We start from the raw sequence: 13,695 nt of genomic DNA, 5'->3' as shown, positions 1-13,695 counted from the left end.
AAACTCTTAAATTTTTGGTAAGGTAATTAAGTAGCAGCAATTAGTTTCTTCCAAAAATGATGTTTAAAATAGGTGCGTGCTTTTCATTGTCACTGATATGCATCTGAATAATATAAAATTAAGATTCTTCAATGAACTCCAAACACTGTTTTGTTCATTGCTGAAAAAAACCCCTATGCGATCCCTTCTTGCAAAAATCATACAGGCATAACGTCAGAACCTTCCAGAGTACTTTATGTTTCCAAGATCAGTGGAAAACAATCTAACTGTGCTGAAACAGTCATCTGACTAGTAATGAATAAAAGAATAATCTTTTCACATTATTCCAAATACTTTTAGTTCTTCATTGAAAAAATATTAGTTCATCAAATCTTCTACAATTTTTTTTTTCTGGTTCAGTGATCAACAATTCTGAATGTCCTTCACAATATAAAACACCGCAATACTCATGCATATTTTCTAAGCAGTTATATATAATATATTAATGCTGACAAGGTGAATAAAAGGCTTATGAACAGGGAGTGCAGAACAGGCACCACTTTAACAGAAGGAGAAGAAATGCTAAACGAAACTTGTACTTGAGATGCAATTAGAGCTGACAGCGGCACATGTGATGCTAATGTTGGACTGTCTGAATTTATCAGTGACTCTATCTTTTCTGCTTCTTTATTGCAGGCTTCAATCTAAGGGGAAAAAAAAAAGTTTTATTTCTCTTCTTGACATGTAAAATGCCAATACAAAAATGTTGCTAGATGGCAAAATTCAGGAAAGAAAATCTGAGTTATTCCCATCAGCATGTAAGATCTATATAATTTTTGGGAGTATTTCTTAGAAAACGTTGGAGCTCTTATCATAGACTTTGGTACTATGAGAAGTACTGTGGAAGCCCTGAGTAGCAGCAAAAGGGAAGGAAGGAAGCTACATAAAAGTTACCGTGGGTGATGTGTTTTGAACATCGATGCCAAAAAGCTCACAGTAAATGATAACTAAAGTACCTCTAAAACTGAGGACTTCCTTCCTGATTGACCAAGATACTGCCTTGAAGTCTGCAACAGTGGAGAAATCAGGATTTTCTACTTACTGGGCTTTTTCTTCCAAATCAGGGAAAACTGATTTCTTTTATGGGAAGAGAAGAAAGGAAGTAATAGGAAAACATGAGAAAACCCAGGTTTCCAGGTTTCCATTCCCCCACTGACTTGATGATAATTATGAATTTATGCTAGAAAATCCACTTTTCCACCTTACCTTCTACTGCAACCCAGAAATCAATTTAGCACTACGTCTCCTTAACAGCTTTGGAAGCTCCTCCGGTGAAGTTTTAACTTGACAAATTTAGTATCAGGAGGCCCAAAGCTTTGAAAGTTGAGGAACTTCTAACTCCGTCATGGGTGTCACCAGTGAGATGAGCAGCTCTCCCTGGTTTCAGGTGGCCTCTCTGCTTCCAGAGAGTCCATCCCTCCCCAGGAGTCTGACAGCACCTGCTGCAGATGGACTGAGAGCTGACCACACTGGCAAGGCTCAAGACCTTGTTTCCTAAATCCTGGTAACGTTTTGGGCTATGTCTGCTAAAGGTGGAGACGTAAGGTGGAGCTGAGCTGGACATAACAGGGTTGCTCTAGTAGCATGGGCAAGCAAAATACACACAATATATCTGCCTGAGAAACAACTACCCTATTACATACTGCAGCTTGACCAAGTTTATGGCATTGATTCTATCTCCTCACACTATACCGTAACTTTAGCCAGTCCCAGAAGCAATACTGAGCATGCAAAATTAAGACTGTAGAAGTAAAATGGAAATGGGAAGCAGCCATCAACATAAAATAAAAACCAAGGAAATGAACTGGCCTGAATTCTGTTTGTATTGTCAAAGATAAGAGAGAGATTGTGGGCAGGTTTTCTCTCCCCTTCCTTATCAAAGCTAAATCCTTCATTTTGCACTAGTACGCATCAAGATGTCAGGTAACAGAATGAACCAGTCAGAGCACCTAATATGCAAAGGGACTTCATTATAGAGTGCTGTCAGCAGGGCCAGGCAAGACTATTAGAAACAACTATAAAAACAGCAAGGAATTGTGTTCCTTTTAATAGGAAGACGACGCCCTCACTGGTCTTGCAAAGGTTAACAAGCAGAAAGTAAAAATGAAGCAACAGCTCCAAGACAATAATAATGCAATACATAGCCAAAGCCTTACTTCTATTGCTCTGAACTGCTCCTAAGAAAATACTGTAAGAACTTTGAGCTGCATTTGTTGGTTTACCTTTAGAGTTTAGCACTGTGAGCATTAGGTTCTTGTTTGCTAGCATGAACTAACTATGAGACAGCAAGTTGGGCAGCTTATTGGAATACGATTTCCTTTTTAACTGGGATCTCCCAGCACTTTTTACCATAAGGTAAAAAGGAATATCAAAACCAGGATGGTCTCAGAAGTCTCAGCAGATCCTCTTTGGTATGAACTACTGCTTAACATCAAGATGCGTGCAATGGATTAATATGATATCAATATGTACGATGTGCTTCAGCCTACTATCATATATACTTCAATCTACTTTTAACCCTGACACTGGAGTCAAAGGAGTACAATTTCATATGCTAGTATGCATTTAATATACAATTAATTTAAGAGGTCATTCAGTAAACTTATTTATTTTCATCAGTTTATATCTTCTGTTATTTTAGCCATAGAAATTTGAGGGTTCTGCATTTATTAATTTTAAAACAAAAGTCATACTACTCTATCCTTGGCCCTCCTTCACCTCCCCCCTCTAATTACCCACACTCAAAAGCCTCTTACCAGAAAAGCAGGAGTCTCGAGACACTTTTTACTATCTATAATACATAGTCCATAGTTTACCTGCAATGGTTTGGGGTTCTGATCCACAGGAATGATGAGAATCACGATTTCGGATTCTATGCTTAAGTATCCAAACACATCACACTGTGGCACTGAGACATGTAGGCGGATTTTCTCAAGTATGTCAAGTACTGTTATAGGCTTTTTATTTGTTACCTGGAAGAAAACAAAGAACTTTGTGGATGATGTGGTATTATGCAAAATTACATTTCTCCTCTTCAGTTTTAATAACTTGATGTCATGCCAGAAAATTTGTTTCAGCCATTAAATTACTCAATTCTAATCTCTAGAAAGAAACCTAAACAATTCAATGATTCTATCATTCTAAAACATAATTCTAAAAAATGATTTTATGATTTAAAAAAAAAAACAACCCCAAACCAACCCCCCCCAAAGCCATTAAAAAAGTGAAAGGAAGAAGGGGAAAAAATTATTTACTTTTTAAATTAACCACGGTTTTGATATGTGGTGTTGTCCACCTTCATGGTTAATGTATATATGTATCATGAACCTCAAAAATAATGTCAATGGTTATCTGTTACAGTGGCTTGTACTCCCATGCTGGGAAACAAGAGGCACGGCAGCCCTACCAGCTGGCACTCCTTTACTATCACGGAACCTGTTCCAAGAGCCACCAGAAATGAAGAGCTATGGCTTTGTGATGACAGGGCTGCAACAGCAAGAAGAGCCAGCAGAAGTCGTCGTCCCCCTTTATTTACGCCCTGCCCCCCTTCCCCAGGCCACACTGATGAACTGGAGAGAGTCCAGCGGTGTTCAGCTTGATGAACCTCCACTCCTGCAGGTTTTAAAAACTCAGCTGGCCAAGTTGATCTAACTGGAGTTAATCCTGCTTTGAGTTGAGTTGAGGGGGTTGGACTAGACGATCTCCACGGGTCACGTTCAAGCTAAATTTTCCTGTGTTTTTACAATAATAGCTAATTAACTCTCCTTCTAAACATATAAACAGGTTAATTTAATTTTATACTGTTTTGGCGAAATTCTCTGTCGTCTTGATATTCAAAAAATGAAAATCATGTGCAGATGCAAACATGAATTGTTTTGCTTCACCAGGCATGACTGTCATACTACTCTATTTTGTTGTGATGTTGTGCCAAAAATCAAGCATTCTGCTCTGTTTCATACACCGAAGCATAAAAGCAGGGGTCAATAAAGTGCAATCCTTTTATACACCACATGGGGAGTCTAGGCCTAGTATGTTTTGTTCAGTGACAGACAATCAACACGAGAAGATCCATCTTACACTGGAGGTTTTCAAAGAGCAGTAATGAAGGATGCTGGTGTCTAGCTTACAGAGATATTAAATTAAAATCCAACATTTTAGCTGACGAGCAACAAAATCAGTGACAACTATCTACATAGTTGTCTATCTACAAAGAGTGTAAAACAATCCAATTTAAACATAAGACAATGTCAGAACTAAGTTACCTACATTAGGAAATAGTGAGCTACCAGAATAATCTTAGCAAAAAGGCCATAAATAACAAATATACACTTATTACTACTATGAGATAGATGCAGATCCCATATCATTTGTCTTTACTATTACAAGTCATTTAAACTGCAAACCTGAATGTGCTTCCTTGTACCTACTCTAATTCTGTTTTGCTTTGCATCGTAATTCAATTTCTACACCTGATATTAAGAAATAGAGGAAAGTATAAACAGTATAAAGAAAAAAACCCAAAACACACTACAAACTGAAAATAATTGGTTTTATAATGCATTAACTTTTCAGGAGAGAGTATACAGTAACTTGACTCTTCCATGTACCATTTAACATAAGGCATGATTAAGCTGTTTACCCTTGCAAAAGTATCCAGCTTGTCTTTGTCATATAAGATTCTCAGCATTCCAGCACATAATGGACAGCAGGCTCCTATGTGAATAATAATAATAATAAAAAAATCTCAGAAATAAAAGCAAATAGTCTTTTCACTTTCAAGTAAGCAGAGAGTTGAACATTAACTGAGAATGAAAATAGCAAAACTACCAAAGCAAAGTAAACAATCTTAGAAATTGTGCAATTCTGCTATCAAATTGAAACATTTAATGTTGAAAACATTTATAATGCAAAAGCAGTCACCTTTCAACACATATTTACTACTATCAACATGAAGCAACAACATGAATTTTCATTTGTTTCAAGATGATACATTACTGAAAGCTAAAAACCACAGGCACTTTATGTACCACAAGCCAAGATTTTGTATGGATGTATGCATATACAACTATAGAAATGAATAATTTCAAGAGCTGAAATAGCTAGGATGTGACAGAAGCAGTTATGCACATGACAAACATTAATTTATGCAGTTATACCATGTTGGAGCTTAGAATCTTTATATAAGGGGGGGAAAGGACTTGCCCGACAGATTCGTGTTTAACACAGAGGCATGTCATGTTTCTTCTACTGTTTTTCCTCACCATCTTGGAAACCAGAGCTAGTATTTCAACTTTCCACCCATGACTGTATATTTAATTCACCCCCTCCAACTTATTATATATAATTCACATTCACAGAGTGACTTCTACAATATTACATGTAATACCAAAGCACAAAGACCCTTTTTCAAACCTGTGAATGAGAAAACCAAAACTGTTTCTTCTTAAAAACTGAGCTTTCCTTGCTCTGTGTATTACCTGTGATTAGTTACTGTTTCATAAAGCAAGGATTTGTGAAAACAATAAAAAAACAGTTCAAAACAGCACAACTGCAAAACTATTCCTGCTGTCTTCCTCTTTCACAGTACTGTAAATACATACGGTATCTCACTCTGTCTTCTAATTAAATATCATCTTTGTTCTTCTGGGAACTCTGACGACAGTTTGGCATTCCAGTGTGGTATCTGTGCTGCCACTTCCGAAAAATTAGTCACCCGATTCCCAGTGACATTCTACCCTAGACACCACAGACCTCATTCCTTTCTCCCAAACCAGTCCTATGGGGACAGCTGCAAGTTTCTAAAGACCAAAGGAGCGTGACTCCTCAAGCCAAGGCCTTTCCACTTCAGAATTAGTTGGCCGAGTCCTGATACTGGCTTGTTCTAGCCCTAAGTAAAGATCTCTACTTCATCCTTTCTCTTAGAAGGCTCAAAGACATTATGGAATATAATGTTTTAAAGCATAATTTTTGTTCCAAATATAGACCGATTTGTACACACAGCCTGGAGAGACTCTCTCCTACCTGCAGTAAACTCCAACAAATTAACATACCTGGTGCAATAACTGGTTTGCAGCCAGTAGTGGAAAGCTGGGGACACTTAACGAAGGCACATTCTGAATGAAAACCATAGTCTGAGAGAACACCTACAGCCTGACAGTGTCCATAATAGTCAACAGCCACACGGTCGGAATAGGCAGCACAGACGCTGCTGTAGGTTTCTCCGTTATGTCCACATACAGGTTCCACTGATTTGCAAAATGGCTGAAACACACAGAAATGTTTCAAGGATCAATTTATTCGTGCTACAGAAAGTTCAGAGTAGTTTTAACATTACGAAAAACAAAGTTAAATGGGAATTTGCTGCTAATACTGTCAAACATTCAAAAAAGTAGGAAATCTAGAGTAAATAACCTGAGAGTTTATGAATGGGTAATAAATGCAAAGAGTAAGTACTTAAAGAAGATGACAGAAAAATGTAAGCTGGAATCAGAAACATACAATAAGACGGGTTTTGGGAAACAATTTCTGTTCTGTGCTAATGCTTAAATAAAATGACCATGTCATTTAAATTAACTTATTTCTTAAAGCTAATTAATTTAATATTACTATAATTTTATTATGTAATAAACAAACTATGATTTTATTAATAAAATTATTTTATAAATAAATATTTGCTATTGTAGTATTTATTAACATTTCAATTACATTAATGATTTATTCATCTCTGTGGTTTTGTGTTCTTAAAATTCAGTGCGCGCGCATGTACTTCTAACACATTATTTGGGAAGTTAAATGAACACATTTACTCCAAAAGAGTAAAACCCACTACTAGACAACTCTGTCAAAAATATATTTATTGTTGAGACCTTTACATCTGTAAAAATATGTTTATCATGTCCTTTTTCCTCTCAGAAAATCATATCTAGTGTGTCACTTGATTCAAGCACATACAAAAATCAAAGAAAATTGTCATGTAGTTTCTTCCTATCCCACCTATGCACGTATATTAGTCCAACACACTCAAGACGTCAAATGCCAATAAACTTAAGGTTTTGACCATGGACAGAAGCAAATGGAATTGCTGACTCTTTGCAGACAAGGTATGACTAATACTTGTGTCTGAAGTCTTGTGAAATGACACAACTCATTCCCTAATTTCTTGCTAAGGTGTAAGTATTTTATTAAACTAACTAGTATTTCAAGTAAGTGACCACAGCTATATGATCACTGTATATCCCCTAAATAGCAAGACAATTACAGTTTCTGCATTACACACCTAAGCAAACAACAACACACATAGAGGACAAGTAAATGTGAGCACCCCAAATGGTTTCGTATCTTGCAGTCATCTTCCCTATAAAAGCGAGAAGGAAAATTTAAAGCTACCAGTGTAAAAAACTTCGTGAACATGGATACAACTAGACATATAACTGCTGGAGAAAAAAAAACCAGCCATGCAATATTCCTTTGATTCTTACTGTTCAAGGGCTGAACATTCTCTGAGTATCTCATGAGATATCTGATGTGCAATGAGAAGAATTATCTGTACTTAACGAGGTTGCTGAAAAAGGGCAAGAAAAAGAAGGTATAAAGACAGAAAGGCAGAAATTAAGTGGGTTAAAAGAGCAATAGCATTTATAATACAGAAAAACCCTGAAAAAATGTTCTGTACTTCTAAGAACATCCATCAGTTGAGACCAAAAAGAGGTCTCAAATTAATCTTCATCATTTGAGAAAAACCTGGAGATGAACAGTCTATCAACGGTAAGGTAAAGCCAGCAACTTTGAAAAGAGTAGCTCCTGGCTTTTCTTGTGAAGCGATAGAAATAGGTTGTCTACAAACACTATAGGGAGCAGCGGGATGGAAGAACTAAACCTAATCTTAATCCTTCTTAGGGATTAGTATGAAGACTACTCCAATCCAGACTAACTAAAGAAAATTCTACAGATTGCCCAGTCTCCAACAAAACTTAAGTGTAAATAGATCCTGAACAATGAACTTGGTAAACCTGGGGCACTATCACACAAAATGCTAATGACTTTCTATGACCGGGCATTAATTTTTATTTAAAACAAGTTCAAATTGATAAAAACCAGTGTTTGACTAACCAAGGAACTGCACTAATTACTGCAAACACACCTCAGTGCAAGCTTTAATAGTGAAAAATATAGGAAGACTTAATATAAATATCAGAGCATTATCCCCAAGAAAGCATAAGTAAAGCTTTTGATTGGTTTTGAGACAACTGTTAACTAAAGCAGAGAAACACTTGACAAAATTCTGAATATCATTTTGTGAGAGTATTTTTTATACTAGTTAAATTACGCTTTTAAAGGATTACTGTCAATGAAAACATTTTGTAAGCTATAAAAACCATAATATTGCAAAAACCCAGAATATTGCAAAGTTGAACATTAAAGAACAAAGATGATTTGATATTTAATGCTAGAACCACTTCCTACCTGGCAGGGTCCTCGGTATGCTAAACTTTTTCCTTTTTGGTACAAAGTACACAGGTTACTGTATTCCACATTGTCTGTGTCACAAACAGGATCCCGCGTCTGGTCACAGTTGAACTGCCTTGGCACACATTCATGCTGGCTACATTCGAACTTTCCAAAACTAGTCAAGCAAACTTGTTTCTTTGGTATGCACCTGCATAAAGTAATAATAATTTCATATCATGTCATAGGATTTTTTTTTTTTTAAGTCTCAAAATATTCAGGGAAAGTATTTTCAGTGAAATCTTCTCCAGTGCTTTGTAGCTAACTATGGTTCAGCAAAGCTGCAGGATATACAAGTGATAAAATATTCTGAATAACCAATTTCAGGTCTCATCACAAACCTGGAACTGCCTCACACCATGTTCAGTCAATGTATGTGAACACAAGTACAGTTTCAGTTTCCACTAAAATTTATCTTTTACCAAGTATTTTTCAATGGATTTTCAAAAAAGGCTTCCATAAACTTCTTACCTACTGCCAAGCTTCATTTTGTAAATGCAAATTTAAGGAAAACTAGGGAAAACATGAAAACAGTGAACTGCAAGAGAAAAAGATTATACTGCAGAGGTCTAGCCTCACCCTTCCTTGAGAAGGTAGTGAAAACAAGACGTACAAGATTATATGGTTTCAGTTACAAATATCTAGCTTTGTAGGTTCAGGATATTCTATCACATCCAATCTTGGGGATGACTACAAACAAATGGAAAAATCTAGTAGTAACACAATTTCCTTTTTTGGCATGTCATCCCTCTCAAGCTTTCACAGATAAGTAAAGAGCAATAAACAGCAGAAATTCTTTCCCCTTTATGTTAAATATGTACCTTCCATGGTCTTATCTGCAAAACATTTGCCATACGCCCTGCAAGACATCCCTCCGCTAGAGAAATGCCAGCCAATAGAGTTTCATGAATAGACTGATGAAAGGTCAAATGGCTTTGTTAATCTCCTCTTTCTATAAATGACAACAATGCTACCACTGGATTGTGTACAATATGTCCTTATTCTGAGTGCTGCTGTCCACATTTTCCTTCTATATTAGGGAAGACTCGGAAATTCTGAGATTTAAACACTTTACAGTGGAATGCAAGATCTTAATTAGATACTAAGTGCTTCAGAGATGTTTTAAAATGAGCATGTTTAGTTTACGCTACATTATCAAACTGACCCAGAAAACTGTACTGTGTACAGTCCTTTACTGAAACTACAAGTTGAGGTTCTAAGCATAATGGTTATTCTGTAAAACTGAAAAACCTCTCTATACTTCCCAAATTAAAAATATAAGATGTAAGAAGTGTACATCCACAATGCAGCTTTGAAATTCCAATTTTCAATGCCATAATGGCTATTCTAGCATCAAAGCATTTAAAGTGCTGAAAAAGATAAAACCCAAAATTGCTATAATCGGTTTTCATGAAAGCACAGTATTACACAACTTCTTATGGTGGCTTTCTTTCAAAACAGAAAAATGTACAAATTCAAAGGAGACTGCAGTATTGCACAACACTGAGAAAATTGAAGACAGGGGCCAATATTATGAGCTACAGACCTTGATTTCTGTAAGAAAGGTCAGATTTTCTTTTCTCCTGACACTAGTACAGAGCATATTTTTGTTTTAATATGTTTGTCTATACAGATTTTGCTTTTTCCAACATTGAAAAAACAGAGATTGTAGAGACATAGTTTTCACAAGATATCAAGCTAATTAACTCATGTGTTCCAGAGTGATCAATATTTTCCTATTTTAGAGATAAAAAGCACAGATTATTGACTGAATAAGCAAGACTGACTCCAAGTCTTGAATACAGGTGTGGGTTTTTTTTAAACTACTAGAAGGTGTGAAACAAAGTCGTAAAATGAAACTTATAGCCATTTCAACAAAAGGTGATTCTCTCACTTTTGAAAGTATACATAAATACCCTTTTACTGCTAAAACTGAGATCCACATAATGAATTTAAACAATATAGCACTACGTAAACAGAACAAAGAACTGGCAGTTATTACAGTCCATTACTAACTATGATAAATAAAAAGTAGCTACTTCAAACAGTTATTTTTATTGAGTATCCCAAAAGTAGAATGTTACTACAATATACAAGACATCCAAAGAAAAAATAAATCTGCTTTACAAGTAGAAGATGCCAAAGAAAAGCTTAAAAACATATTCTGCTTTTACCTCTGATTTTTATTACACGGGTTAGGGTTACAAGGATCCTTGGAAATACATGATCCAAATTCAAATTGATTGTCCTGGAGCCCAACACAACGAGCTATACATGCACTTGGATACGTGCGTCCATTTTGACCGCATACTGGTACAAACTGATCTACACAGTTACATGGTAAACCTGTAAAAGCAAAAAGCAACACACAAAACAGGAATTTGGTGCACACTTATTTTCTATGACAGAAGATACACAAGGGGTCACTAAGATATCTTTGCCTTCCAGTAAATGCAAAGAAGTGCCATATCTTCAGCCACTTCCTCCCTCCTGTAATTTAGCAATGCCGTAGCACATACACACTTAGAAGTAGTAGGAAGGGAAGTTTGTGCCCTGCCTCCTGGCTAATTCTACTCAACTTTCTCCATTTTTTTCCCCAAACTCTTTATCTCTTGTCCTCAGTGGCATTACCCTGTCTCTACCCATCTTTACATATCACCTGAGGTTTTAGTACCATGTGGTGTTTTTTTTTTTTCTTTTTTTTAAGGTGTGTGTTTTTTCTGAAGTGCAGATTGGACATGAGAAAAATGAATAGTTAAAGGAACATATTAATAACAAATTATCAGGTATTGTGCATTAATACTGTAGAAAGAATTTAGAAGATAATCCTTGCTCTAAGAATATGAAGCTTATGGTTTCCATAGTTCAGAAAGTTACCTGTAAACTTCCGACGTTCATCTTCTGAACTATGCTCGGTTAGACACTGACGCGTAGAACATATCAAGTTTCCAGCAAAACATGAACAGACATTACAATCTATATTGAAGGACGTTCCATGGCCTTAAAATAAAAGAAATTAGGTAAATGGATACAATTAATGCAAATATACCAGCAGACTATATACTCACATGTATTACATAGACACTACATTTTCATTATTAATTGTTCCTGTAATTCCCCTTATTCAGCTTATTTTCCCACTGAAATTTCTATCTTTTTTTAGATCTCAGGTTTTACTTTATTCATTTAAAGTCTGTTCACATGTGGTTTTGATTATTTAGTTAAACAAGGAAGCAAGCACTTTATCCTTTCAAAGCCTGTATAAGTTAAGTTTTCTTTTTTCTTCCTTCCCCCCAAGAACAATTTAAAGCTGCAAAAAGAAATACACTCAGAAAACTGAAGAAGTGATAGATAAATTCTGGCTAGCAAGCTCGATATTTTTTCAAGGGTAAAGCTTTTGTATAGACACATTCTCCTCCTGAATTAATTTTATGTAAGACTGCTAAACTTTCAGCCTCATACATAATGCAAAACTCCTCTGCAGTGCTCATTTCATTCCTTTGTGTGTGCTTTTTCTCAAGAGGGAAAAAGTGCCAATGCTTCACTCCAGTCTATTGTTTTGCAACATCCATTATAGTCATAATTTCAGCCTCAACAAGCAGTACAAGTTACAATGCGGCTTTGTCCAAAGCAGGGAACAAGAAGCTTGTAGCAAAGCTGAACAGAAACCCAGATCTAGATTCAGCATAAGACACACACAAATACAGGGGTCTATGTTCACCCACTGGTTTTCAGAAAGGAGCCCTTAGTAATACAACTGACACCATCACAGCAGCTTTTTAAGGATGGAGCAACCTGCCTAATTTTTGCATTTTATAAGTCAGTAACTTTTTCACACCTGAATCTAAGAACCAAACTGCAAACTGCGGGAATTTTTCTTCAGTTTAGCAATTTCAGTTTGGTTTTGTGAACTGTCCATATGACTGCCTTTCACTGTGTTGTATGTTTTATGTCAAATCAATTCATGTTGGTGACAGCCAATCTATCCATACCAAATTGGTTATTAAAGACTACCAACAAATACACAGCTCCTCACATAAGGGTAACTGTGCCTTATGACATAAGGCAATTCTCTCTAATCTCTTTTCAAAGGGTTGAAATTAAGGATTAGAATTTTTGAAAAATATTACAGGGGCACAAGGAAAATCCTCAGCATTTGAGCAGTTTGGAAGAGGCACTCCTAGCCAAATGATGGCAGAACAAGAGGGGATGGGAGAGAAAGCCTCCGTAGCACAAAAAGCTCTGTTTTAACTGCAGTACTACTCAAGGAAGAAGGAATTTGTCAGCAGGGAAGAAGAAAAGTTTCCAAGGTTTGAAGGTAATGCCAAACACAAGATCTCTTAGGTGATTCTTCAGAGTAAATAGTAACCGACTTAGGGTCCACTCAAAAACTTGGCAAGACGATTGGCTTTCACTATCAAAATGTGCACACAGCAAACTGTCCTCTTCATCAGCAGTCATTTCATTAACTGGAGTCAATTCACAACACAAAACCCCCAGCGTTTGATAAAGCATTCAGGGTTGTTTGGTTTATAGAGAGTGGTTTTAAAAACCACAGTTCTGATTTTATGACTAAACCCTGGCTGTTTGCAACCAACATATAAACCAATTAAATATAGTCACTACAAAAAGTCCATATGGTGACCATAAATTTTTAATTATTTGTTTTCAATACATCATCTAATGAATTTGGAATGTAGTACTTTCTATCTTTCATTATATAATACCTAGAGTCTTAATCACCACACACATTTAATGAGTAATTATGGCAAAAGAGAGGAAGCTGTCTGGTTTCGGTTTTGTGGTGGTTTTTTTTTTTTTTTTTTAAAGGACTACACTTACTGAATACCTGCCAGGTACATATATTGTTGTTAGTTACCACAAGTGACAGCTGTACACTGTGCAAACAAAACGCAAATACAGCTTCAGAAATTTTTGTGATTACTTTCACCAATAATCTGAAAAAGTACAGGTTTCTTTGGACAGAATGGTCCATAAAAAGTTTCAGTCACCATTTAAATAATATATTTGCTAATGACTGCATTTTAAAAGCATCTACTTTCATCAGAAACTTTCTGTAACTGCCCATCAAATATACCATTAAGGTTAAGATGTTTTCAGTGTTCTGCCTGCATGAACAAATAGTACCAA

The 13,695-nt window shown here is 36.0% G+C and overlaps 1 protein-coding gene across 1 annotated transcript in view; it reads right to left on the bottom strand.

Annotated features, from left to right (window-relative positions):
• Positions 1 to 200: 200 nt before the first annotated feature.
• The window catches only part of RECK (reversion-inducing-cysteine-rich protein with kazal motifs), a 57,688-nt gene continuing 44,193 nt past the window's right edge, over positions 201 to 13,695 (bottom strand). The window contains exons 15-21 of the mRNA XM_010577143.1: positions 11,422 to 11,544; positions 10,719 to 10,890; positions 8,503 to 8,695; positions 6,090 to 6,300; positions 4,679 to 4,752; positions 2,856 to 3,011; positions 201 to 683 (exon numbers count right to left, since the gene is read on the bottom strand). Coding sequence (XP_010575445.1) covers positions 468 to 683; positions 2,856 to 3,011; positions 4,679 to 4,752; positions 6,090 to 6,300; positions 8,503 to 8,695; positions 10,719 to 10,890; positions 11,422 to 11,544 — 1,145 coding nt within the window. The 3' untranslated portion in view covers positions 201 to 467. The remainder of the gene's footprint in view (positions 684 to 2,855; positions 3,012 to 4,678; positions 4,753 to 6,089; positions 6,301 to 8,502; positions 8,696 to 10,718; positions 10,891 to 11,421; positions 11,545 to 13,695) is intronic.

This window comes from Haliaeetus leucocephalus, unplaced genomic scaffold (assembly GCF_000737465.1).
Source record: "Haliaeetus leucocephalus isolate CR32 unplaced genomic scaffold, Haliaeetus_leucocephalus-4.0 Scaffold41, whole genome shotgun sequence".
NCBI lineage: Eukaryota > Metazoa > Chordata > Aves > Accipitriformes > Accipitridae > Haliaeetus > Haliaeetus leucocephalus.
Note: the sequence above shows the minus strand (reverse complement) of the source record. Positions and strands in the feature narration are given on the sequence as shown.